The sequence below is a fragment of the Filicampus tigris genome, chromosome 4 (assembly GCF_054856515.1).
Source record: "Filicampus tigris isolate MCC_2025a chromosome 4, RoL_Ftig_1.0, whole genome shotgun sequence".
In the NCBI taxonomy this organism is placed as follows: Eukaryota; Metazoa; Chordata; class Actinopteri; order Syngnathiformes; family Syngnathidae; genus Filicampus; species Filicampus tigris.
Window position 1 is genome coordinate 20,014,841 of NC_141220.1, and position 26,987 is coordinate 20,041,827.

The 26,987-nt window shown below is 42.2% G+C and overlaps 1 protein-coding gene across 8 annotated transcripts in view; it reads left to right on the forward strand.

The window, feature by feature from the left end:
• tjp1b (tight junction protein 1b) overlaps positions 1–26,987 on the forward strand; it is a 77,453-nt gene that overhangs the window by 39,525 nt on the left and 10,941 nt on the right. For 3 of the 8 annotated variants that reach the window (XM_086029498.1, XM_086029500.1, XM_086029502.1), the window contains exons 4-22: positions 14,770–14,826; positions 15,414–15,538; positions 15,644–15,746; positions 15,904–16,219; positions 16,546–16,652; positions 17,475–17,643; positions 17,719–17,863; positions 20,320–20,453; positions 20,823–20,928; positions 21,288–21,438; positions 21,972–22,080; positions 22,197–22,416; positions 22,996–23,180; positions 23,253–23,348; positions 23,439–23,521; positions 23,629–23,839; positions 23,922–24,022; positions 24,111–24,461; positions 26,007–26,237. In XM_086029498.1, the coding sequence (XP_085885624.1) occupies positions 14,770–14,826; positions 15,414–15,538; positions 15,644–15,746; positions 15,904–16,219; positions 16,546–16,652; positions 17,475–17,643; positions 17,719–17,863; positions 20,320–20,453; positions 20,823–20,928; positions 21,288–21,438; positions 21,972–22,080; positions 22,197–22,416; positions 22,996–23,180; positions 23,253–23,348; positions 23,439–23,521; positions 23,629–23,839; positions 23,922–24,022; positions 24,111–24,461; positions 26,007–26,237 (3,000 nt within the window). The remainder of the gene's footprint in view (positions 1–14,769; positions 14,827–15,413; positions 15,539–15,643; positions 15,747–15,903; positions 16,220–16,545; positions 16,653–17,474; positions 17,644–17,718; positions 17,864–20,319; positions 20,454–20,822; positions 20,929–21,287; positions 21,439–21,971; positions 22,081–22,196; positions 22,417–22,995; positions 23,181–23,252; positions 23,349–23,438; positions 23,522–23,628; positions 23,840–23,921; positions 24,023–24,110; positions 24,462–26,006; positions 26,238–26,987) is intronic. The other 5 variants (XM_086029499.1, XM_086029505.1, XM_086029506.1 and 2 more) reach the window with 3 other exon arrangements.

Here is a 26,987-nt window from a genome sequence, read left to right on the forward strand (position 1 = left end):
ACGATTTAATAGGTGACTATTTTTTCAAAATTCTCTTCTCATGTATTTTTAACAAACAAGCCAGCAATAAATTAATTGGTATCACAATGTTTTGGATAAGGTTTAGGGTTAGGTTAAGTTTCAGCTAAAATAAAGGCAAATGAACCATGAATTAATATGAAAGGCAATTTATTTTTCTACTTTAGTTAACTTGCAGTCTTTTAAGCAGAAGTGGGCAATAACATGCAGTGGTGGGCAGTCCGTCAGTACTGACAGAAGGTCCGTCAACTGACGCAAACTTTGACGGAATAAGCGTCGACATTAGTGATTTTCTGCCGTTACCCGAACTGTCCGAAAAGCAAAGATTGTATAAAGTTTCTAGATAAAATTGTTTTTCAACGATGGTCCTAAAATTGCATAGACGAATTGTAATTTAGTGATGACGGAAGCGCGATTAAAATAATGATGGAGTGATGGACTGACGGACTGGGCCAGGCTGAAACAATGACCGCTGGACTGGCGGGCCGGCCACTGGTAAATGACGAATGTTTACTGATGCGCCCACCACTGTTTTCAAGTGTTCACTACAACAACATCACAAAATTCTAACACAAACAAGTGTGGCGTGAACATCAGAAAAAAGTGACAAAATGGCTGCCCCCTGAGATGGCTAAAACTGGGTACATTTTGCTCCTTAACTTATATTCCACAAACGCAATATTAATCAGAATGTTTCAACTAGTGGGCCTGCATAGAACATATACTGGAAAAAAATGTTTGAGTTGACTTCCCGTTTAAGCACTGAACTTATCTAGAGACTGTATAAATAACCCGGACATATCGTTGCTGTCCTGTGAAAAACACGCATGTCCATTTTTGGAAATGTTTTTTTTAATTTCACGTCAATGCGATGTCTCTAACGCGGACACACCATTCACGTAAATATAAGAAAAATGAACATGGACATAAGTGTTTTTCACAGGACAGCAACAATATATAGTACACTAAAAAACAAAGCCTAGTGACCGACCGAAATGAACTAGTTGTTTTTTTCTAAATTGCAAACTCCTACATTACCATGTCTTTTTGAATTTGAGTAACTGTTCAGCCTTATATCCTTGTGTTGATCCTATGCTGTTTCTCCACAGGATATCAATAAGACTGCCTTTGTTTATCTAATTCAAATGACCTTGGCCAACTCGCATTCTTCCCTCCAAGACGCCCCCACCCTTCGCTCCTTGTTATCCTCCAATGGAGTCTCCGGCAAGTCTCCTTACGTCAGCAACATTGCGAGACCTCTATGCTCCTCCAGCATTAGATTCAACTGCTATCTTTCCCCCAGCCACACCCCCCCCCACCCCATGCTCACATTAGTGCCAGAGGTAGAGGTGACAGGAGCGGTCACAGAATCTCCAATAGTTATAAAAGGCACAAGAGTGGGTGCTGCAGAGAAAGGGGTACAGAACTTCTGGAGATGCCGCTCCAGTACATCAGAGGCAGGTTTGGTGCAGTGCACAATTTACATTTCACAGAATATTGATTACATCTGTACACGGAACGGAAAGCTGTATTAAGCACCGTGACAGTAGGGTAGATTTTAGATCTATCTTCTCTGCATGTGATTAAAGTATAGTCTGCAACCTCCATCTGAAACATACATAAAAACTTTATAGAATAAAAAAGTCCGTATTTTTCTTTGGGCTGAGCTTTGTTTCACTGACATTATTGTATGCTACACTCTTGAAACTGCTGGATTTGTATAACCCAAATTGGGTGAAACAGCCAACCCAGTGCTGGGTCCAAAAGGAACCGAGCCAATGCTCGGTTATTTCTACCGAGCACATTCGGATTTGAGCCAGCGCCTTGGGTCAAGACTTTGATCCATCAAAGCGGTAAAAACTACCCATACTGATGAGTTAAAGAAATTGGCTACCAGGTTATCAGTATAGATCTGGTTTGAAAAATTATACTAATTTCACTACCAACATTTTCCTAAAAAAAAAAAAAAGCAACTTTCCTTGTTCAGGAGTCACAATAGTGAATCATTATGTGACACAGTTTTTACACTGGATGCCCTTCCTGACAACACGCTCATTTTTGTCCAGGCTTGGGACAAATGGCTGGGAATCGGCATATAGTCTTGCCGAAGAACCCCTCTGGATGTTAGTTACCATCCCCCCAGATCCAATCCTCAACCCAATCTGCTGGGTCAAGAAAAAGTTACCCATTCCTTCATTCATTTATTGTCTGTTAGGAAAACCCAGCTTTTTATAGTGTGTATTTGCATTTATCTTTATACCAAGAGCAGATGTTGTGCAAGTTTAAAGTAAAGAAAGAGGAAGCTTTGAGCAACACTGCTACATTATCACGATATTTGCTCCCCCTCACATTTGTCAGTTTATAAGGTCTTTGTTTGGTTAGGAGGTTTAGAAACATGCTACCTAAAATAGGGTAATAGTTGATTTCAATATGTGTCTTTAAGAGGAAGCTCTTCTTCCCCATCTCTGATGGGTCACATTTAGAAAAGCACATTCTTTAAGTGCATTACGTGTTTTCTTGCAGATAATTCATACAGTATACAGATGTGTCTTCATTATAAGAAAGTCAATCTCAGGAAAAGCAGTCGGCGGGCAGTTGTATTCCACTTTGGTTTTTTTTTCCAAACATTGCAAAAACTTTACAAACACAAAGAATTGTCAGACCTTGCTGGATTCACAAATAATTTATTGCAGATCTTGGATGGTTTTATGACCGCCACATGACATATGGACACATGTCTTACAGCTGTAAATGATCATATTCTATATTTTGTCAGACTTACATGATTCTGTCATCAGATACAGATAAATATTTATTATCTCTTGTCATAGTAAATCTTGTAATAATCATGTAACCTCTGAAGTTGGTATGGCTCCTAAAAATGTATGAATACGATACAGAACATCTGATACGGGCACAATAAACGGTGTCACCAATAATTTCATCAAAATATAAAGAAATCAAGAATTACATCACACTTTTGTTTTTTTAAAGCCCACTGAGGGGCAAACATTACCGACTGTTGGTGAAGGTAGAAAAATGCGCGTTCACACCAGGATTCGTCAGGGTTCGTTCAAAATTGCCCATGTTCTCCAAACGGTCGTCAGACGTTCATCAGACATTTGCCTGTACTTTTCTTGTCGCATGGGAATTTTGAACATAATTTCTTTGTGACAAAAAAAATCACTAAAACCATTTGCGAACATATGGCAAACGTTTTGCGAACATTTGCGATATTGAACCAACACTGACTAACCCTGACGTGAATGCAATATTCTCAGCCTTCGAAAACAAATTCTTCGGCGCTCAGTGGGGTAGGGGCTTAAGCCTGCCCAAACTTTGAACTTTGACGAAACCAACTATTGACGAATGTCTGGAGAACGTTTAGTGAACGTTTGCGACCTTGAACGAGCCCTGGCGTGAACGGGCATTTTGCCACCTTCGCCCGCAGTCGTAAATGTTCGCCCCTCAGTGGGATAGGAATGTACTAAATGATTCTTAATTGGAACCAAAAACAACAAATAAGGCCACGGAAGGGGAATATCTGGTTTCAAAATTAAATGTCACATTCGTGCATGATGCTGTTCCTGTTTTTGTTTGTTTTGTTTTGTTTTTTTGCCTCATCCTCAGCATCTCAATCAATCAAAGATCAGCGATAGACTTTACCTCTTCATAATTACGTCTTTTTGTACGTTTTCAAATATAGGAAGTCAAAGTAAAATATCGTCTGAAAAAAAATTGGGGGGACAAACTGTATTTCAGAGATAAACACGTTTTTAATATACCGCGCATATGGATGCTCTTGATGACAATCAGTTCGAGCTGGATGCAGCCGCATCCATTCCACCACAAATTGTGGGGTTTTCAAACCAATAGCAGACGTGGTTAAAGCTCCGCGTGTGAATTCTGAGCCCTCTGCGCAGCTATCAAGCTCGAATGGCGCTGGGGTGATGCTGCTGCTGTCGCTTCTGCTGCTGTACTGCAGCCTCCACTGCATCCCCACTCGCATCACCCCCCGCGGACTAGCCCGAATGGTTTGTTCCAAGCCAACCTGTCACTGTCACCGAGTCCGGCAAGCCAGCCGAAGTGTGTGCGCTGAGGGGGTGGAAAGGAAGGAAGGCAACATCCACTGCCTGCCTGCCATTGCAGTGCGGTGGCTGCTGCTGCTCTGGAGCCACGCAAGGAGGACATTTCCTTCGCGGTGCATATTTTTTGTGGGGTAGAAGCACGCCACACGGACCGTTTTTGCCAAGGTGAATATGTTTGTGGATGTATCCGTTGTTTTGGCTCCCGCCGCAGGAGGGGAAAGGATGCATGCCCCCCACCAGCGGGTACGAGCGAGCAAAAACGGTGCAAGTGGAGGTAACTTAGCGACCCCAGTGCTAGTAAACTGCATTTACGCGCTATGCTAAATGGGTTAGCCAGTCAACCCGCTTCGCTCATAAACGGATGTCAGCTGCTTCTCCATGAATGTATCCTATTAAACTGTTCTCGTGTGCCATAAAATGTCATTCGGTCAAGCTGTCATCTGGCGTATCGCTCATGCAGGTAACCGTTAGCCAGAAGTAGCTAGCCTAGCCGCTACCACAAAATGTCGGCCAGCAAAGGGGGCTTGACTTGACCAATGAAAGGAAGAGGGGGGGGAGAAAACGTTTGGCAAGTGTCGTACCGTGACCACGTGACGCGAGGAAACGTTGACTAGTCCGAAATATGACATTGGTCTCTGAGGTTTACGGGCTAAGATCGAGCACTTGCTTGCTTTGTTTAGGTGGTCGTACAGTAAACCCCCACGAGGGTCTTTGGACACAACTAGTTAGCAGTTTGCTAAGATTAGCTCGTTAGCTGCCGCGCGTGTCTCTGTCAGCGCGTTCCGTTACTCGTACAGCATTGAGTTGCAGGCAGCTGCCAGATCTGTGAACGTTGTTGCGGTTGCATCAGGTGTGGTCAGCGCTCGAGCCGAGCCAACGGACATCAGCCGTCACCTGTTGAATATTGGCAATCATCATTACAGGTTAAACCCTTTGAGAAGTTGTTTCAAACTTGTAATGTTCACTTTTTATTACTAGCCCAGGATTGTATTATTATTATCTTCAGTATTGTCAAGTGATGCTCCTTTGCGTTTTATTAGAGCCGATTTTATTAAAGCTGTTTTTTCCCCCAATCGGCTTAAAGTAACTGAACTACTGTGAATCTCCCAGTAGGTGAAAGAAGAAAAAAAAATGTGTATTCTAACACCAAAATGTGAAACACCACTGTTGGACTCACGGAAATTAGAGATATTACGATATTTATAAACCCTTAAACAATTGTTACTTTTAACAAACATGGAGCATTGGCGCATACAAGCAACATACAACAATATTCCCAATAAAGCTCCTTACCTCACTGCAATATAGTTGCTTGCCACCAAAGATGGCAGCAAAGTAATACTTTGATTACTTGGGCCTGAGCATAAAAAACTGCTAGGTGGGTTTTACAGCAAATTACAAAGGATAGGTTCTCAATAAAAATACGCAAATAGGGGAATTTGCAAACTACGAATATGAGGGGTTCCACTGTATGCAGACAGCCAGTACTGTAAAAAATCCATAGGAAAGCTTTTTTTTTCTATAAAGCTACAATATAGGGGGGGGCTTGAACAACGAGCATGATATCGTGGTTGATTACTAGTCAATAATTAACCCAGTTTACATTTTCAAGGAAACTAACTGCTGAATGTGTGTTCATTGTAAAAGTTGTGTCCCGGCTTTTCTTTTCTTTTTATTATTAACACATGATTCCATGTGATATTATGAGTTGGACACAAATAGATGATACATGAGTGTACTAGAGCCTAAAGCAAAACATTTTCATGCCTGCTTTGATTCACTGGGCATGGGTATGATTAATTGCTGCTGTGAAAGCTCATTTGATAACATGTGACTTGAACAAATGAGATGGTAGATCTATACAATTGAGTGGACGAAGCAAAATGCATATTGTCGGTCCACCAACGAATCAATTGTTGCGCTGACAAGACACAGACATCCCTTTCTACTCCCACCTACAGGCTATACAAGTAAACCAAAACATCCAGAAATAGCCCACGTTGGCTTGGGAGGAGAGCACAAACGACAGATATCTGTTTTAATTAAACTCACAGTTGTCTTGGAAATAATTCAGTGTGTGCATGGGAGGCATCCAGCAAGACATAGAGACTATGTTGCCGCTTCAAGGGCAGCCATACATGTTGGCCTGTGAATTATGTCTCCCTGAGCTGTCATGGGAGAAGCAGCAGTCTTCTGAGTCATTGTGGTTTCTGGAGGACACGTCCATTTTACATTTTGGCTGCTTAAGTCCAATTTAACATACATTGTCGTCGAATAAGAAACCATTTGGCACGAGAAGCTGTTCCACATAAAGTTTATGCCCTTGCATACACATCAAAGCATTTTTCTTCAGCTTTTCTGAAACTGAGCACAAAGTAAAGCTGTGAGATGTTTGATAACTGAAATGTAGCGGTTTTGAAGATGCAAGGATTCCGCCCGACAGCGCCCAAAGAGTGAAATCAAATATTTGAACACGCCAGAGGTTTTTCAATTCAGACTCTGACCCCAAAATTTCAAGAACAATACCAATGTTTATTTCAACAAATCTCCCGTAAACCATAAGTCTGCAAACACAGGATTAATTCAGGAAGCATGTTTAACTTTTTCTTTGGATTTGTGTACCCTTCCAAAATTTTGGTCAGTCATACGTCACGACGCAAGATGCACGTCTGGCGTACCTCACGGGAGCTCAGTTTAGCCAACATCAAAGAACAAGCCCCAGGAAGGGTTTGAGTTGTTTGACTTTTAAGATTCCACAGCACATTACAGTTCTGGCTACAGTAATACAGAAGCTTGTCTGTGACTCAAGTTGCTTCGAAATCCACAGTTAAAACACATGAGGACTTGTCAAAAGCAAAATCCCTGGCAATCCTGTTATTCACCTCCTCCTTCTGTGATGCACGATCAAGCTTTCATCGTGAGTGCTTTTCACTGGCAGTTTTGTCCTCATCCCACACACTGTGACTGAGACAAGACAGGGTGCAGGTCAGCAGCTCCGCTTATCAGCACATTCCTGCCCTCCTGGGCTCCGTGTGGCCTGCTGATAACTTCCACTGGGCTTGATTGAGTGCTGGAGCTGATTTCCTGCTCTGTGGCTCTGGTCAGGATCAACAGCTCCAGCCGTGGGTTTGGTGGCGTTGTAAATAATATCAATGAAAAAAATCTCAGGCTACAATTGGCAGTAGTTGTCTGTACAGTCGACCCCCGCTATTCACGAGGGATAGGGACCGGGCCGGATCGTGAATAGCAAAAATCCGCTTGTAATTGATGCCTACTGTAATGCATTGTGGTTTCGGGGGAGTTTTCAAAACTCTGAAATTATTCTACAAATGCCAATAAACATTCAATTGGAGGTGCTGATGAGTAATCGACAACTGATTATCAAATTCATTATTTTTGATAACTGAGTAATGATTTACGTAACTTTTTTAGTTTAAAATTGTCAAAATCTTCAGAATTTCAGCTTCTCGACAATAAATATTCATCACTTTCTGTCATTTCCCACAAAAGTAAAGTGATAATCTTTGTGTTGAATCAAAATTTTAAAAAAAAGTGCTTACTTTACTTTCACTGGAAATCAGTGATCAACATTTTTGCCTATTTTTCTTGTTACAAACGTACATTATGTTATGAACCAAAACACTGGCTGAATTATAATTCATTTGTTTGTCAAGTCAAGTCAAATTTATTTATATAGCCCTTAATCACAGGAAAGTCTCAAAGGGCTTCACATATGCACCAGATCATATACACGACATCCCCTGATCTTAACCCCCAGGAGGGCAAGGAAAAACTCCAAAAACCCAATTTTTTTTGTGCATTTTCTGCACTGTCAATTTGAAATAATGTCCTGTTTTTGAATAATGGGACAGAAATAAAAAGAAAATAATAAATATCAGATTGATATTCGTTAATTGTAGCCCTACATTCAATACACGATTTCCAAGAAATACTTTCTCATAAATTCATGGAGCGAACAGGAGCAAACAGTTACAGTTGCAATCCTGAAAAAAATGTTTTCCAACTAGCATTGCAAGTCATTAAGTTGTATAAATCATTTTGCTGTTTCCACTGCTTTATACAATATAAAAATCTGCTGTTCCGTAAATCCCTGTATCATTTAATGGGAGAAATGTCCAAAATCTGAAGCCTTATGCTACGTTTACACCAAACGCGAATGAAGCGTTCAGAGTCGCTTGATTCGCTCGCGTTTGACCGCGGGAAATTTGAAACCTGAAATGCTGCAGCCGCTCATTCACTCACAGCTGAGAGGGGAGGGGCTTCGCTTGCTAGTAGACTACGACATCATAATCAAATGGCCGACACACTATGCTGATGCTAACAATATTGCTGTCTTGGGTAAAGTTCAAGAACTGTAAAAAAAAAAAAAAAAAACAGAGTGAACAGGACGTCATTCGGCTGTGTGTGACACAGTCTGCCCGATGCTGATTGGCTGCCGCAGCATCCCTGATGCCGATTGGCTGCCGCAGCCAAATATTGTAAAGTTTGATAAATATGTTAGGAATGGATGTGACGTCAAGTCGTTGACTATGCCATCCCTTGCACCCAACAGTTGCTATTGAATAATATGCCAGATCGCTTGTCTATGCATGTAAATCTAGCTTTTTGTTTTTTCCTTTCTTGCTAGGTGACTCTAATCATAGGGGGGAGTCTGCTGCCAGGCAGCCCGTGATGCTCAAAACTTTTTTTTCTCCGATAATGCCACACAGTTTTTTCCATGATGCTCAAGTCAATACTGTGTGCATTTTAGGCTACGTTTTACCAATATGTTGGAATGACTTTACCAAACACCATTTTTTTACAACTATAAAGTGTGCTCCAGAAAAAGAGGAGCGTCGTTGTCTGAAATGTTAGATGGCGGATTTGACAGTAGTCAACTTTTGTTTACTTGTGACTGTGAGTAATTAAACCAAAAACCCCCCTGAAAGCCTTTTATTTTGACTTTGCCATGATTATTGCATGTGCTCCTCACCATGGTTAGCCAATGCTGTAGCTTCGAGCTAGTAACATTCGCGGTGTGTGAGCTGTGCTAATGTCCGTTAGCAAAGCTATATCATCATCCCATTCTGGCTAGGTCTTTTTGCTTTCTCTGTTTAAGGACAGAGTTGGATTTGCCTAGTTTCTGAAGTGGATTTCCATTTACCACCTCCCTGAGCCAATTAGATAAGTTAACAATAATTAGATAAGTTAGCCAAGTAATATACAGTCAATAATTGTTAATCTGCTGCTCAATTCAAAATAGGGCTTCTTCGTATAAAGAGTGAAATTACCTTTGCTGTTGGTGTTTTGGCAAGTGTTTGCTCTATGTGGTGTTTTAACCAATGATGATATTGTATGAACTTGTTTTTTCAAAACCTGTTGTATAAACACCTATAGCACAGTATTTAATGCAAAATATATATTTTTCCCCTTTTAAGCTATCAGGACAATTTTTTACTTACCGTTGGTTCTGCTGGTTCATGCTTAGGTATAGCAACACTTTCTCCTGTGAGACAGATCTACTTTCAAATACGTATGGGTATAGTGTTCATCTTTTTATGTATGGTGTTGTTTTCCGTCAGCTGATCCAGCCAGTGTCGTTGTGAAGAACTCCTTAGTTTGATGAAGTGTACTCATATAAACTACCGGCAACATAATGTCATATTTATGATGTTAGCCTTTATGATGGCACTCTTTAATTGAGACCAAACCTTTTGTGCTGTGATCTCGCTAACATTATGCTCATGCAAGTATTTACATCAGGTATGAGGATCATGCTACCGCTACTTGAAGTGTTTCTGTGGTCTGAGGTTGACTGGGCGGGTTGTCCTCCAAGCTTTCGGGTCATGTTATGCACAATGAAATATGTGTGGCGTAATGATAGGCGTAATGTACAGTCCCTTAATGTCACTGGTTGTGACACCTGTCTTCTCAATGTGACTGGGAACGGCAGCTGCATTGCAAAGAGGAAGGATAACGTCAGCCTTCAATAACCCCTTCCAACATGTAGTGAGCCATATTTTTCCTGTAAGTGGTGAGGAATAAAAACTCCCCTCTCACATTTTGTGGAGGGTTAATTGTAATGAAATGTTCACACATTTCTCTTTAGCTAGTTTTATGGGGACCTGCTTAGTTTCCTGTGAATAAAAAGCAACTCATCAACCTTTCACATCACAGTTGAATTAGCTTTTATTGTTTTGGCTCCAGATGACAAACCAAACAAACCCGCGCTTTGTTTTGAACTGTTTATAGTTTGTTTTTGTGATGTCACTATCCTGTTTATTATACAGTCTGTACGTAAATGTAATGTGAATAGATGAAGGGAGTAAAACAATGCCGCTTGCTGCGAGTAAATGACGCTCGGACCAACAAGGCAATTTGAGGGTTAAATCCGATACAGCAGTTTACACTGCGGATGGATATTCACTAGCACAGAGGAGTCCCGTACTATAGCAGAACTGCAGATCCCACACAGATCGCTGCCAAGCCCGAGGGGATTTGCTTCAATCCCATGTGCATGTGAAGAGAGAGTTGCAGGGAGGGATCCATTTTGAAGAAGGATGTTCAGAAAGGACGTCTCTTGCCTCTGCATGCGAGGCAGAGAAAGTGTCGATGTCGCTCCACAAAGCGTCATCTAAAATCGCAATTAGCATTGTCTCTGTAGAAAAGACGGACGTCAGGTGTGGACTGCTGACTCCTTCTTGTGTGATTGGTGTTGTCATGAATTGCTGCTGCTAGAAAAACTTGAGTGTCGTTAAACTGAAGATACTTTTTCACATAACTTTTGTAACATGAAATGATTTTGGTTCCTCTGGACCTAGTTTTTAACAAGGCTTGTTTGAATAGTTTTGTTGGGGCATCGCTTTCTTTATGGACCTGAATTAGGATTTGTTAATAAGATCCTCCTTAGCAAAAGCTTTTTTCTTGTTTCTCTGAACAATCTTTGCATAAACCATGTTGATAACCCAAATTAGATTTTTACCTCAAAGACACATTCAGACTAGTCCCTAAAGACAATTTTCTCATCCAGGGATCACCAAAAAGGTGCCAGTATGTTCTGTCTAGCTCACCAGTGATGTTGTAAAAGTGATCATTTGAAAATGGAAACACTTATAGAAAGTCATATAAATAAAATGTTGTGTATTGATTGTTGTTTCCTACATTGTCAAATCAGTTATCAAATTTTGGGGGATTTTTTTTTTGGTGTTTGGAGCGTCTGAAAATGAGCAACAAACATTCTTCTGTAAAGTATGTTTGAAGACTATTTAAACCAAAGCCAGTAGCACGGAAGGGAAAACTATGTACTGTTTATACATCATTTGAGTGAAAAACAGCGGATGTAATGTCTTATTTCGTGTATCAGCAAATTAAAACATTACGGCCATTCATAAAATCCACAAAAAATGCAAAACATTGTTCGTTCTGATCAGTGAAAAGTCTAATTAGACACGTTTGTTTTCTTTGCCAAAAAATGTTTTATAAAATCTGGGTAACCTACCTGGCATGTGACTGCAGTGTTATAGACCGTATACAGGATTTTGTTTACATTTTCAGTAACGCAGGCTTATTTTGTCTGGCAGCAATGTTATTTTCAGGCACAGTTTTATTGTTGAATTTTAACCCCTAGTGGAATAGTTTTATTTTATTTATTCATTTATTGTCAGACATTTAAAATGCGTTCGGGATTGTGCTTGAAGGTGGTTGTGTTTCTCATAGTTTTGACGATTGTCATTGTCCTTTACGTTTTGTTTTTAGTTTAGTTTTGTTTTTGAAGAGGGGGGAAAAAAAATCTATTAAAATAGAAAATCAGATTTTTTTAATGCATTTTTATGGGGGGGGGGTGAATCTGGGATTTTATTTGAAGGCCATATTTTCCAGCCCTACTTCCAGCTGTGCGTTCCATCTGTGTGGCGGTCCATCTGTGTTGTGCCTGCTCCCAAGTTGCTTGGTCGTAATCCCCCAAGCATGGCCCGAGTGTCTCCTTCGAGCTGCCAGCTTTGGCTCTGCCTTGTGGCATGAGGCTTGTGTTGGCACCAGTTGTTTGTGCTCAGGCAGGATACAAACGCATCCGTCAATGGGGCAACCGAACAACCATCTGTACAGGAGCGTTTTTCTTGTCACAACTCAAATGATGCTGTGATGTCACTCTGTCCTTAGATTACATTTTTAATTGCAATTTGGCCAGTTGGTTTATGACAACTTTTCAATACACCAGATCCAGTCAATGGATCATTCTGTTAGTTTGTTTAAACCACAAACATCCTTCAAAAAACAGTAGGAGCCATATCTGTCCTTTCACATTTGTAGCCACCAGCACCAGCTAATGTCACCCCAAAGTAATGAATGGATCTCAAAAGTTTGTTTACCCACTCTCTCGCCTGTTTACCTTTGTTCATTCAAAACGTAGAGAGGCATTTTGGTATGTAAATCCAATTGTGTCTTGCTGGCAAGCACTGCAAATGTCAGCCCACTTAAAAAAAAAAAACACCACAGAGGTCCCTGTGTGTTACCGCAGCAACAAGCGCTGCAGGAGGAAAACGCCAAACTGCATGCCTTGAAAGGAGGTGTGCGTCAAAGGGAGAAAAGCATGGAGGGCGAGACAAAAGCAAACAAAGTACTTTAGATTTGTTTTCCCTGAATTTTGTGAGGCTTTTACACAATTTGGATCATTCTGTACCTTTACGACCAAACGTATGTTTCCCGTGAAACTGACAAAAGTAGAAATGTCCACCGAAAACGAGGTATACGTTGTCTGCCTTGACTGAGTCCAGCTATTTTACTTCGTTGCATCGGTGTTTCCATCGGGGTGACCGGTTGGACGTAACCGTCAATGATACTTCCTGAAAGAGTCCCAGTTGGAATTCTGTCTTTTCTGCAGTCTTGTTAATATTCATATGTCTTTTACCCGACCCCCTCTCAAGTGCTGCAGTGTACTCTGTGTAGAAGGCTTGGGGGATGGTGTGGGGGAGTGAGTGGTGATCTCATTCAAACTTGCTCTCACTCCTCTTGTGTCGAGTCCCGCCATAAGCTGCCTGAGGAGTTAATGACCGCGGCTGCCAGGCCAAGAACGTGCGGGGCCACTTGTGGCGATTTATGCCTTTGCGTCTCATTTAGGGTGTTGTTATCCAAATCGTGAGCTGGTTGCTGGGTTAAATACAAGTAGACATGATGCTGCTGTAAACGGACGTCATCTGAATATGGAGGGACATATGAAATTTTCGAAACGATTAAGTTGACGGACAAGCAGGCATTTTACACACATCTTTTACGACCCACCCTGACTTGATAATGTTTTATAAGCAGCCATTAAACATGTGGAGGTGAAATGATGGAGGAGCACAGATCAGTTCACGAATGAGCAGCGGAGGCGCTGAGGACAAGGTCGCACTAACAGCTGAAGGAGCCGACCTTCATCTCATCCTCTCAGGGGGTTACTGTGACCAAGGCTGTGCTTTAATGTCATCGACTATCAGTGTGGCCTCATTTTATCTTGCAAGGGTTTTTATCATTGTACCAAGCCAGTGTACAGTAGACAAGGCACAGAATACGAGACTATCCTGACATGGTGGCGCAATCGTTCGTGAGGATGCTGAGTGTTAGTTAGCTTAGACACTCACGCAAGCACCACCGGTTGGTTGTGATGTCACTTTGTGTGCACGTATGTTACACATCATACTTAATGTCATTCATTACTAGGGATGTCCCAATCAATCACATGATCGGATATCGGGGTGGATCATGTGATTTTCAGCTGACCTGTGTCGGGTGAAAAAGATCGGTTTTATAATTTTCTGAACATTTTAATGTCACAAAGTTACAAAATAATCCAAATGTGCAAATATATTGACACATAGAACAGTAGTAGCTAGGGCTGCTCAATTATGAAACAAGTATTAATCACAATTATTTTGTTTATAATTGAAGTCACGATTATACAAATGATTTATTTAAAAAAATATATATAAAGACAAACAAATATAAGTAAGTTCCTTTTGGACCAAACATTTATAAAATTAATTATTAAAAGCAATGTGTAAATGTATGATTTCCTTGTGTATACAATCGTGCTTTGAATAAAAATGTATATTAATAATCCATTTTTACGATTATGCCAATTTGGTCATCGTAGAGTGTAAAAATCGTAATTGTAATTGAATTTTGTTTAATTGCACACCCCTCGTAGTAGCATCATTTTATATTACACAATATTAGTCGGGACATCCCTAGTCATTACTTGTATATTGTCATCGGAGAGACTGATTTAGAAACAGCGCAAACTAATGAGTAAATTTCTTTGTCTACATGTGTTGGGGGAATAGAGTTGTCAAGATGTGTTTGCCCCAAGTCGGTGACGCCTTAAAGTTAAAGAGAAAGTCAACCACAAAAATGTTCTTTACAATATGTTCTATGCGGCCCCACTAGTCTAAACACGGCATTCTGATTGATACTGTGTTTGTGGAATAGAAGTTAAGTAGTAAAATCCACCCGTTTTTGCATTTTACTGCTTAACTCCTATTCCACAAATGCAATTTAATCGGAATGCCATAGTGTAAAATGCGTTGAATCACCACCAAAACGTCTAGTGGTGGGAATATTGCAGGACTTGATCACTTGTTTGACCTGTTGTGTTAATCACACTGTGATCTTTGTGCGTGTCTTCTAGAGCGCAGCAATGGAGGAGACTGTCATTTGGGAACAGCACACTGTAACACTGCACAGGGTGAGTATTCAAAGACAGTCTTTACAAATTAACATCTTTGAAAACCCCGTCGTGGTCCAAGGATCTTCACTTGCATTTCTCACATTTTTGTCTCTCGAGCCCAAGAATGTGCATGCAACCAAAATGCCGATGCATCCTTACTGTGACACGCATTCATTCAGCTTCTTGCTTAACGACCCACTGAATCTAGCACTACCACAACCAGTCAAAGCATGTTCTCAACCAATATAATCTATATTTCATCAGGCCGGGTGTAGTTCATCCTTAATGACTTGGACTTTGAAACTTTGAGAGACTCACAAGTTTGGATTTGCATTTTTTTTTGAGAGATGGCCAGTCTGCTTCTTGACGACTGTCCAGGTGCTCTGAGCAAAGCACTGAATGCCCCCGGGACTCGACTCAAGTGTGCAGTCAGCATCGTCACTCTGACATTTCTCCATGCAGGCTTGCATTTGTGTGGTGTGCACTGTATCCCCCGTTCCAACCTCTGTGGACTGAATGTTTCACTTTGAGGGATCTTAATTGTTATCGCAAATGATATCAGTGTAAATGAATGATCTGTGTCATGTATTTGTTTTTAAATACAGGCACCAGGGTTTGGCTTCGGGATAGCCATATCAGGAGGCCGAGATAACCCTCATTTTCAGAGCGGCGAGACCTCCATTGTCATCTCGGATGTGCTAAAAGGAGGCCCGGCTGAAGGGCTACTACAGTAAGTTCTTCAACCATCATTGGCAGCACACTGATCAGTTTCACATTTTCCACCTTGCTCCAGAGCGACTCCAGCACGTCTCCTCTTCTTGTCAACCCGCTGTAGGGAAAATGACAGAGTTGTCATGGTCAATGCTGTGTCCATGGATAATGTGGAGCATGCCTATGCAGTCCAGCAGCTTCGTAAAAGTGGAAAAATTGCCAAAATCGTGAGTGAAATTGTGCTATTCAATGTTGGGAAATAATATGTTATTTTCAGTCATTCAAAACTAGAAAATGGAAGTTCCCTGAGGTGACCTTAATCAATACGATTGATTAATCTCTCTGTAAACCAATACTTCCTTACATCTTATTTACTTTGAGCAGACAATCAGACGGAAGAGGAAGGTTCACGTCCCCATGGGTCGCCTCGGGGAGCGGGAAACGATGTCAGAGCACGATGAGGAGGAGGACAGCTACGATGAAGAGATATACGAGACGCGGAGCGGACGGAGTGGCGCGTACAGCGGCATGGGCGGAGCCATGGGTCGGCGCAGTGGTCGCAGCTGCGGCCGAAGGGACAGGGAACGCGAACGCAGTGGCTCGCGGGAGAGAAGTCTCTCACCGCGGTCGGATCGCCGCTCACACAACCTGCCTCCTCGTCCTGCCAAGGTGACGCTGGTCAAATCACGCAAAAATGAAGGTGAGGCTCACAAAGTCGGGGATGGAAAAGAGAAAGACAATTAGTCCAACTGTTAATCCAGGAAAATCACCTCCTACTTTATTTTCCTCTGGGTCAGATTTAAACTCTCCCAAGCCAATTTTGGTTAACTTCCAGGGAACATAAAACTTGCCAGCCACAGCAGAATCCAAGTTACTCAAGTCAATCTTCGTAAAAAGAGAAGAGGAATTAATCTTCTTTAATCTTCACTGTTAATCCTGGCGGAAGCAGCATCCGAACGTGGCGGGCAGCCGTGCGGTCTTGTCAACTCTGTGCTAACCTTGTCTTTGTTGTTGTCGTTCACCAAGCAGAGTATGGCCTGCGCTTGGCCAGCCACATCTTCGTCAAGGACATCTCCCCCGAGAGCCTGGCAGCCAGGGATGGAAACATCCAGGAGGGGGATGTTGTGCTGAAGGTGAGGGAGTCTGGTGGGGAAACGTCAAATCAGGTTAAAAATGTATGAAGCAACTGATTATGTTGCATGATGTCCTTTTTCTAGCGAAATAAGGAGCGGTCATGTAGTGGAATTGAACATTAGCAGCCACTTTGTTTTTTACTGCTGTTTTGCGCTGTCAAATGTTGCATAACAGCATTTAGCAGGCTGAAGCGTTTCCAGAATCTCCACTGGTTTTGCACGGCACATTGAATAGCAGTGTGTTTGTAACAGATATTTTTTTTTTTCAAACTGTAACTGCTCTCAATCAATTAAGTCAACTCTGTTTTCTCTTTTAACGGCAAATTGAAGTGAATACTTTTTTTTGGTAATCCACGCAATCTTTAGTGTACTTTTCTATACACTTCACATGCTCGTCCCTTTGTCTGCCTGCACAATCTTAAGAGATCAAAAATAAGATCTGTAGTTTAATAAACAAAACTAAACATGTACCCTAACTACGTGGTACTGAGACAGGAACCCTCTCAATGGGATGCAGTGGAATTTCACAGTTTAGTTCATGCTTCTCGACGAGTGTCAGCCAAGACCAAGAAATAACGGCGCTACAGTTCTTTTATTGGATCTCACTGGCTTGCGGTCCTAATGAAGTCTCTGGGTTGCTTTTCCACACTCTTTCATTTGATTTCACGCTGATAAGGATGACCAGTGTTGCTGTTGATCTGCATCCAATCACACCATTAAGTATAGTACTTAAGTGGCAAACAAATTGTGGGTATAAAAATGTCTGGCTGCGGAACAGGGTTGCCCTGTCATAGATAAGCATCCGTCTTCTGATTCTCTTAGATCAATGGCACAGTGACCGAGAACCTCTCCTTGATCGATGCCAAGAAGCTGATAGAAAGGTCAAAGGGCAAGCTAAAAATGGTTGTTCAGAGAGATGACAGGGCGACCTTGCTGAACATCCCTGACCTCGATGACAGCATTCCTTCAGCCAACGCCTCCGACAGAGACGGTGAGATTGCTGTTAAGTGTTCACCGCTCACTGGCTGCGGGTGCTTAACGGTGGCGTGCGTGCGTGTGTGATCAGACATTTCAGATATCCATTCTCTGGCATCCGACCATTCCAATCGATCGCACGACAGACTTCGTAGCAGCCGCTCCCGCTCTCCAGACAGACGATCGGAACCCTCAGACCACTCCCGACACTCGCCACCTCAAATCAGCAATGGCAGGTGAGGATCAGCAACCCACAAAAATATGCATTCCTTGCATGCGTTTTGGTGTAAATAGGAATTTGTTTCATGGGATATTTTTTGTATCACTGTGGTAGTTTTAGCTACAGTCTGTTTTAATACAGAACAATGATGACTCACCGAAAAAGTTATTGTTGAGAAGGAAAGCCCACATTTTCATCGCATTAGATTTGTCAAACTTAATCACTAAATTGGAACATGTCGTCGCTGTCCTGTGAAAACAGTTGTGTCCATTTTTTTTTCATTTTTCTTATTTTTACGTGAATGTTGTTTCCGCGTTACAGACATCGCATTAACGTGAAGATTTTTTTAAAATTCAATTATTTCTACATGAGTGGGGTTTCCGCGTTACAGACATCGCATTAACGTGAAGATTTTTTTTTAATTCAATAATTGGACATGTTTTTCACAGGACAGCGACGATGGGAAAATGGCATTTTCATGAAATACATCACTGTATATATGACTTCACTAAAAACTCGATTTGATTTATCTTTTTTTTTTTTCCCCCCTTTTTGTGTCCAGTTGGAGAATACCGTAAGTTCATGTAAATTGTGACTAATTACTTGTTGAACTAGTATCATTTAGTATAAAAGTGTAAATCTTGTTCAAATCAATTTAAAGCAGAGTCAGAGAAGTAGATTCATATTTTTAATTTTGCAACAAAATTTAAACTCACAGCAATATTTCCCACAAAGAAATGCTGACTTTTTCCGTAATACACTTTGCATTTTAGAGTACTGCAACACAGGATCTGAGTCTACTTTATTTGCAGTATTTTGGCCCTTAAACTGTACAAAAAGTCACCTTTTTCTATTACTGTATATCGCTAGCCTTCACATCACTCAGCGAAACAAACTGAAGTGGTCACAAGTTTAACTCAAAAATAAAACCAGACACCTTTGTGACATTGTTGAAACTGTTATTCTAGATTAACCCATCCATCCATCCATTATCGGTACCGCTTCTCCTCACAAGGGTCGCGGGGCGTGCTGGAGCCTATCCCAGCTGTCTTTGGGCAGTAGGCGGGGGACACCCTGAAGTGGTTGCCAGCCAATCGCAGGGCACACAGAGACAAACATCCGCACTCACAATCACACCTAGGGGCAATTTAGAGTATCCAATCAACTTACCATGCATGTTTTTGGAATGTGGGAGGAAACCGGAGTGCCCGGAGAAAACCCACGCAGGCACGGGGAGAACATGCAAACTCCACACAGGGAGGCCGGAGCCGGGATCGAACCCACGACCTCTGAACTGTGAGGCGGACGTGCTAACCAGTCGCCACCGTGCCGCCTCTAGATTAACCTTAAAGTGAAAATCAACCCAAACATATTTTTTTCAGGAATATGTTCCCAGCTGGCCCACTAGTTGAAACACGGCATTCTGATTAATAGTGTGTATGTGCAATATGAGTTAAGCAGCAAAATCCACCCTTTTTAGCCATTTCAGGGGGCGGCCATTTTGTCACTTCTATCGACTGAAAATGACATCACAACTGCTCAGGGCACAGGTAACAACCAATCACGGCTCAGCTTCAGAAAACAGGGCAGCCGTGATTGGTCGTTACCTGAGACCTGAGTAGTTGACATGTCATTTTCAGTCGACAGGCTAAAAATGAGTGGATTAACTCTTATTCCACAAACGCAATATTTACCAGAAGGCCTTGTTTCAACGAGTGGGCTTTAATAGAACATATTCTTGAAAAAAAAATATGTTTGGGTTGACTTCCCTTTTAAGGATGTTTTACCTGCTGTTTCCGGTAGGGGAATTTCGCTGCATTGCCCTGTAAACGGTAATGTTGCGCTGATAAGTGAAATGAGTACTGTTGCCAAATAAACACTTGTACGGTAAATGTGGCTCCCACAGCAGTGACTTCAAAATGCCAATTCTGTTGACATCCCTCAGCCACACACCACAACATTGTATAAATTCACACACTTGGCCGGCGTTATGACAGCTTTGCTGTAAACAAGGTGGCATGTTGATGACTCCATTTTACGGCAATGTGGGCAATCTTGACTGCTGTTTATTTTATAACCTGATGGTAACATTTGTAACAAATGTATATTTTTGCAGTAGGCTTAGAGGCATACACTACATTCCTACCAATCTACAGGCTATTAAACGTCTGCATGTTCACCTTGAACAAGGAAGATCAAGATGCTCTATAAATAGAGCATATAAACGAGGAAAGTTGTGACCTTCAAGACCAAGATGCTGCCTCAGTTTCAAGCTTTCCAGCTCTCTTTTTTTAAATTTTTCTGTCCCTTATGGTGGGGGGGGGGGCTCCATAAACGTAGTGTTTAGTGTAGTACTACCCTGTGTGTTCTTCTTTGTAGCAAAGATGATGAATGTGTTGCCTCCCAGCTCTTATAGTGCAACGGTCTGCATTTGATGCTGAACTGAACAAATCCATCTCTTTTTGACCTCAGTCACAGAAGTCGAGATGAGGAGCGGCTATCAAAAGGGGCTTCAACACCAGCAAAGCTTTCAGAGGAAATTCCTCTGCCCAAGCCGAAAGAGCCGGCTCTCACTAGAGATGAGAAACAACTTCCGCCGCTCCCAGGTCAGTCACTCAAGCCTCAGCAGTTGAACCCGTGTCATATGCATCAGAACAACCCTGATTAAGAAATCGTCGCAGTTTTTGTTCCCTATTTTTTCTGAATTCCAAGAAAAAGTTCAGCTTCAGACGCCTGCTGAGCCAAGCTTAACTTGCCTGGAGCCAAGGGAAAATAAACCCTATGATCTTATTTAGTCTGACGTCTCATTCCTGCCTGCAGCGCTCTGCTTCCTGTCTGTTTGTCCTCTCCGCTCAGGACACTCTGTGCGCCTTCAGTGTTTGTAACAATTATTTTATGAGTTTTTAAAAAATATGTATACTTCTTGTTTTGATGGTACTCCTCTGTCTGTTCAATGACCTTGATGTGCAAATCAGAGCCGAAGCCAGTGTACGCCCAGCCTGGACAGCCTGACGTGGACCTGCCTGTCAGCCCATCCGATGCCCCCGTGCCAAGTGCCGCTCACGATGACAGCATCCTTCGGTATTACTAATTGCATTCATCATTATCTACGTCACAAATTTCGCCTCCAAAAGGATAACAGTGCTGAGTTTTAAACGAGACTATCAGGAGAGGTTGGCGTCTTAAACTATAAAGAAAAAGTGACCGTAACCTTTGTGGTCATCTGCAAAGGCAGGCGACTGTACTTGACGAGAAGCAAAGGAGGGCAGCATTTCAGTCAAGAATTTTCTAGGCAACGCCACAGGGTTGAAGAAAATACAAAGTAGGGCAGCATTCCGAGATCCACTCATTATTCGCTTTGTTTTGCTGAACGCAAAAATTCCATTAAAGTGTATCACGTCTAATAAAGTCTGACTGTTTTCTTTGTCCTCTGTCCTCAGGCCAAGCATGAAGCTGGTAAAGTTCAAAAAGGGTGAGAGTGTGGGGCTGCGGCTGGCGGGAGGGAATGATGTTGGCATCTTTGTTGCTGGAGTGCTGGAGGATAGCCCAGCTGCGAAGGAGGGCCTGGAAGAGGGTGACCAAATTCTCAGGGTACTTTTCTTTTTACCCCCAAATAAAGTGGTTTAAGATGCAGGCTTCTTGAAAAATTGATTATTCTATTGAACATTTTTCACTTTTCCTAATGGAGCGCCAAGTGGCTCTATGCAATTTTGGCTTATTGTGCATGCAGATCAAGCCCCCGCTTTTTTATTCTTCCTTATACACAATGCTTGCTCCAAAATTCCTGTAGCTCACGGCCGGTCTCTTAGCAATGACTTTGGAAGCGCACACAAAAAAAAACTGTTCCTTTCACTGTTTGTACCATTTACATGCAGCCATATATCTCTTTTGTTACACCTCCTTTCTTTGAGAAATGTCTTGGATTCTTACACGACACAAAAAAAAAAAGTTTCCCTAGAAATATGGAGAACAGAAAGATCTAGGAACCCTTAATTTACAGAGTTCTACTCTCAACCATGCTGTCAGTCGTGGAATAGGCTTACGATTTATCTTAAATGCACTAAAAAGCTGTAATTTATGTTGTGGGAAAAGCACCAGGTCTAATATGGTTTACCTAATTTCAGGTAAACAACGTAGATTTTGCAAACATAATCCGAGAGGAGGCAGTGCTGTTCCTCCTGGATCTTCCTAAAGGTGAAGAGGTCACCATTTTGGCCCAGAAGAAGAAAGATGGTAAGTCAGGAGAAAGACCAAAATGTCACCTTACTGTAATCTGTAGTCTCATTAATTCCAGATCTGGATCAGGCTATTGCTCACCATTTAATTTATTTATTTATTCATTCATTCAGTCTATCGGCGGATCGTGGAGTCTGATGTGGGTGACTCCTTTTATATCCGGACCCACTTTGAATATGAGAAGGAATCTCCATACGGGTTAAGCTTTAACAAGGGCGAGGTGTTCCGTGTCGTGGATACCCTCTACAATGGCAAGCTTGGTTCCTGGCTCGCTATTCGCATTGGCAAGAACCACCAGGAGGTGGAGAGGGGAATCATCCCAAACAAAAACAGGTGAGCTCCTCCTCAAGCACAGATAAAACAAGCCACAAGATTTCTGCTTCTTAAAGTCAAGTTGTTGTTTTTTTTTTATATACAGTCTGTGTTTCTTAATGTTTTTCATTTTTGTTCGTCAGTTGATATTTTTGGTTAACCGTATTTAGCCACAAATGGGGCAAAATATACAGTCTGGTTCTGTCAATACAATGCATTGTAGTTCTACACCACTGCCAACTACAATAACAATTGTCATTTTAAAGTAATACTTCTGAGAGTGTCAATCAAAACTTCGCATTATGTGCTTTCTAGAGGAAGAGCTTGATGCCGCTCCTGTATTAGATCTCATTAGATTATGCAGGAGACCCTGAAGTGTCCGGTCTATGTTGACTTTAGCAGGAAGTTCGATTATTAAAAAAATGACTTGAAGAATAAATGGAGCATTGGACATTCCGTCTTGTTATTTATTTTAAATCTGTCATTTCCTTGAAATGCTCTTTGTTGCTGGCAGTATTGAGATTAGCAGTGCCAAGTTTATGACACATCCATTACTTTGTGCGTCAAGTGATCTCTGCCTCCCCTGCGATATGTCAACAGAGCGGAGCAGCTCTCCAGCGTGCAATACACACTCCCCAAAACAGCCGGGGGCGACAGGGCGGACTTCTGGAGGTTCCGTGGTCTTCGCAGTTCAAAGAGGAACCTCAGGAAGAGCCGAGAAGATCTTTCCTCTCAGCCAGTCCAGACAAAGTTCCCAGCATATGAGCGGGTTGTATTGAGAGAAGGTGAAACAACTGACCGTGCACATAAATATTACATCGTTTGAATTATACAGTTTAATTTATGTGTGATTATAGCTGGTTTCTTAAGACCTGTTGTGATATTTGGACCTATTGCCGATGTTGCACGTGAAAAACTCTCCAGAGAAGAGCCAGATCTTTTTGAGCTTGCAAGTAAGTTGACACATCATGTTTTAAACAGTACGACATACACTAGGTATGAGCTATTAAAAAATTTCATATATTGTTTGTATTATTTTCCAGAGAGCGAGCCCAGAGATGCAGGAACAGACCAGCGCAGTTCAGGAATTATTCGTCTTCACACTATCAAACAAATCATAGATAGAGTGAGCGCGCTTTTTTATTTTTTTTTTTGTTGAGTTGGATATCCACAATAGATTGTTCTGATTTAATCACCGCAACACACCTTCTCCTCTTCTGCTCTCTCTTCAAGGACAAACACGCTGTGCTGGACATCACACCGAATGCTGTGGACAGGCTGAACTATGCTCAGTGGTACCCAATCGTAGTCTTCCTAAATCCCGACAACAAGCAGGGTGTGAAGACCATGAGGACAAGGTTGTGTCCAGAGTCCAGGAAAAGTGCCAGGAAGCTGTATGAACGAGCCATCAAACTGAGGAAGAATAATCATCACCTGTTCACCAGTGAGTGGCCGCGGAATATTAAGAGGCTTTAAAAAGCTGAGTTATTTCTTTTACATGAATTACCCCAAATTCACTTTTATAGCCACCATTAACTTGAACAACATGAATGACGGTTGGTATGGAGCTCTAAAAGAGACCATCCAGCAGCAACAGAACCAGCTGGTGTGGGTGTCAGAGGGAAAGGTGAGCAACGCCACCTTGGATTTTGGAAATCTGTCACGGTTACCATGCAGTGAGTCGTGAGCCCAAAGGTAAATGCTTCTCTCCCTAGGCGGATGGCACCACGGAAGATGATTTGGATATCCACGACGACCGTCTGTCCTACTTGTCGGCGCCAGGTAGCGAGTACTCCATGTACAGCACAGACAGCCGCCACACATCCGACTACGAGGACACAGACACGGAGGGCGGGGCGTACACGGACCAGGAGCTGGATGAGACCTTGAACGACGAGGTGGGTCTGCCCACGGAGCCCGCAATCACGCGGTCTTCCGAACCTGTGAGGGAAGACCCGCCCGTCATTCAGGACACCCCTGGTTACCCCGGATACCAGCACCCAGTGCCGCCCGACCCAGCCAATCGTATAGACCCCACTGGATTCAAGATGCCATCTCCACAGCAGGTAATATTCCTCGTCTTTTAAAACACTCTAGTGTGTGCGTGCACCTATGTGGATAGATTTACTGTATATACTGTAAATCCAAAGTAGAGGTCAACTCATTTTGTTGTCTCGGTTGTTGGCTAAGGCCATGTCCACACAAACAATTCATATTTTTCTTTGTGCTTTGGCCCTTTTCTCCTCATTCAAACTGTGTTTTGGTCATTGAAAACGAGGGATGCACGATAACAATTTTTACCCACCGATAGCAGATAACTTCCTGCGTCTCCAAAATGATAAAGATCACTTTTTTTTGTACGCTACAAATATATCTGTTGTTTCAGCTTAAAATGAAAGAAAATTCCATCACTTGACATGCAGTCGCGTGTTTTGCTATTTTCTGAACTTGTTGTCACTTCAGACGGTGAGGCGATGAGCAGTCTCATAACTATTAATAACGTTTGTCACGGTTTAAGAGGTTGGACGCAGTTTTATTTACCCTAAAGCAGTCGTAGGACACAGCCAAACCCTTTGTTATATCTTCCCACTGCATGGTAACCACATCACGTTATGTACTCCAAAAAACAAAGGAAAACCTGGTACATCATAACAGTAACAATTCAATGCAGATTAAGGTAAAAATATTGACTCGTCTAACAATGTATTTTGCCTGGGTTGAAATTATTACCGACCACCGGCAACTGTCCAAACACACACGTCGTCACAGATGAACTGCTCAGAAAAAGTCAAGCCCAGCAATGAAGTTAGTGAAGAAAAATAAAGATGTGCACAGCGGCGCCTTATTACTGCCTCCATCATGCAGAAGAGGCCCTGCGCTTAAAGTGACAGTAACCAGACCGTTATCTTCGTACTTCAAGTGGCTTATTTTTGTTGGTCCAGCTTTGTTTCTCTGGACTGATGAACGTGATGTTGTTTTTTCCCAATATCAATCTGGTGATTATTGGTCCGATAGTTATCGTGCATCCCTACTGAAAATACTTTTTGGGAACGTTATGTATTGTGTTAACGCCATATTGTGTGTCTTTGATCATCTATGATCTTTAAAAAATCCGATTTTTACTCATTTCCCTGTGAGCAAAAGACAAATTCTTTGAATGATGATAAGACTCAAACATGGTCTAATCACATTAGCCGCATTTGTGTATTGTCCATTTATCTTGCGCACTGTACTGGCTGCAGTGGCATTACAAGTAGTAGTTGTATACCCTAACCTGTTGCTTTTTAGGAGAGCATGTTAACATGTAATCGATTTTTTTTCCCCAGACAGCATAGTTGTGGAGAAATTTTTGTGTGAAAAACATTTTTCTGGCACTCGGTGGGCAATACACATTTTCAAAACATCTGTGCAAGTGTGGACATAGCCTAGGTATTAAACATGATTTAAAAGATACTGGTATACTGTATTGTATATTGTCTGATCAAAGCAGACATTTGCAAGAGCCTTGACTGGCTCGTTCGGTGCAGAAATATCAAGGTGTTGGGTTGAGCTTTTACTTTGTGTGCCCTTGGCAAGCTGTGTTTGTAAATGTCTTTTAACGATATTCGCAGCAAGAGGAGGCTGCTCTTCCCATGCTCTCCTTGCCTGCAGCGGCGGTAGCGCCCCCTGCTGTTGAGCAGCCTGTACAGCTAGAGAGTTTGCACCTAGAGGAGCTCCCTGCTGCAGCCGCAGCTCCTCAGGCTGACTCACTTAGCAGCCCCAGTCCTGCCCCTGAGCTTTTTCAGCCCCCACCACCACCACATGAACCCCACCCATCTGGACCGCCTGGTTCAGAACCAAAGGTACCCGCTGTTTCCACCGCCCACTTGGACCGGGCCTGGGCCACAGTCTGCCGTTTTAACTGCCTGTCTTCTCGCACATGCTTTCCACTCGCTCTCTGCATGAATTGCCCACACTGTGTGCCTCACTGAGCCCACTGTGTGCCTCTGGCTCCCAGAGAATGTGCGACATCCTCGTCCACATGTACAATGGTGAGACCTGGGAGACCAGAAGGACTGGTGAATCTGAGTCTTTGACCAGGGTGAAGACCATCCACAACCAGCCCTAACTGTTGCCTTTTACTTCCTTTGCATGGCTCCAAAATGTTTTTGGGTTCCTTTTAGCTTTAACTCTCTTCTGTAGATGAAAAACGAGCATTTAGAGTGGCATTATTGTAGATGTGTTGTGTTGTAGTGCCAGTAGTTTGACTGACTGAATGTTGGTTGCATGATGAAAGCTAACCTGCAGACAGTACTCTTGGTAATGATTTTCGTCAAACAATTCTCCCTATGGAACAAAACACTCACCCCAGCACCCCGCATTATGTTAATATTCACGTGCTTAGTTCTGAGCAGATGCCAATAAATGGACCTTCTTCCTTAGGAAGTGTTGTAACTCAATTTGCTGTCTCCAGGCTACACATCATATGTTTGAGATGAGGCCTTTCAGAAATGAAGTTTTGATTATAAAACATGAAAAAAAATCACGTAAGAATATGGATGATCGTCATTCTTGAAAGGCATCTTGTCAAATGGGCATTCAGAACTATTTTT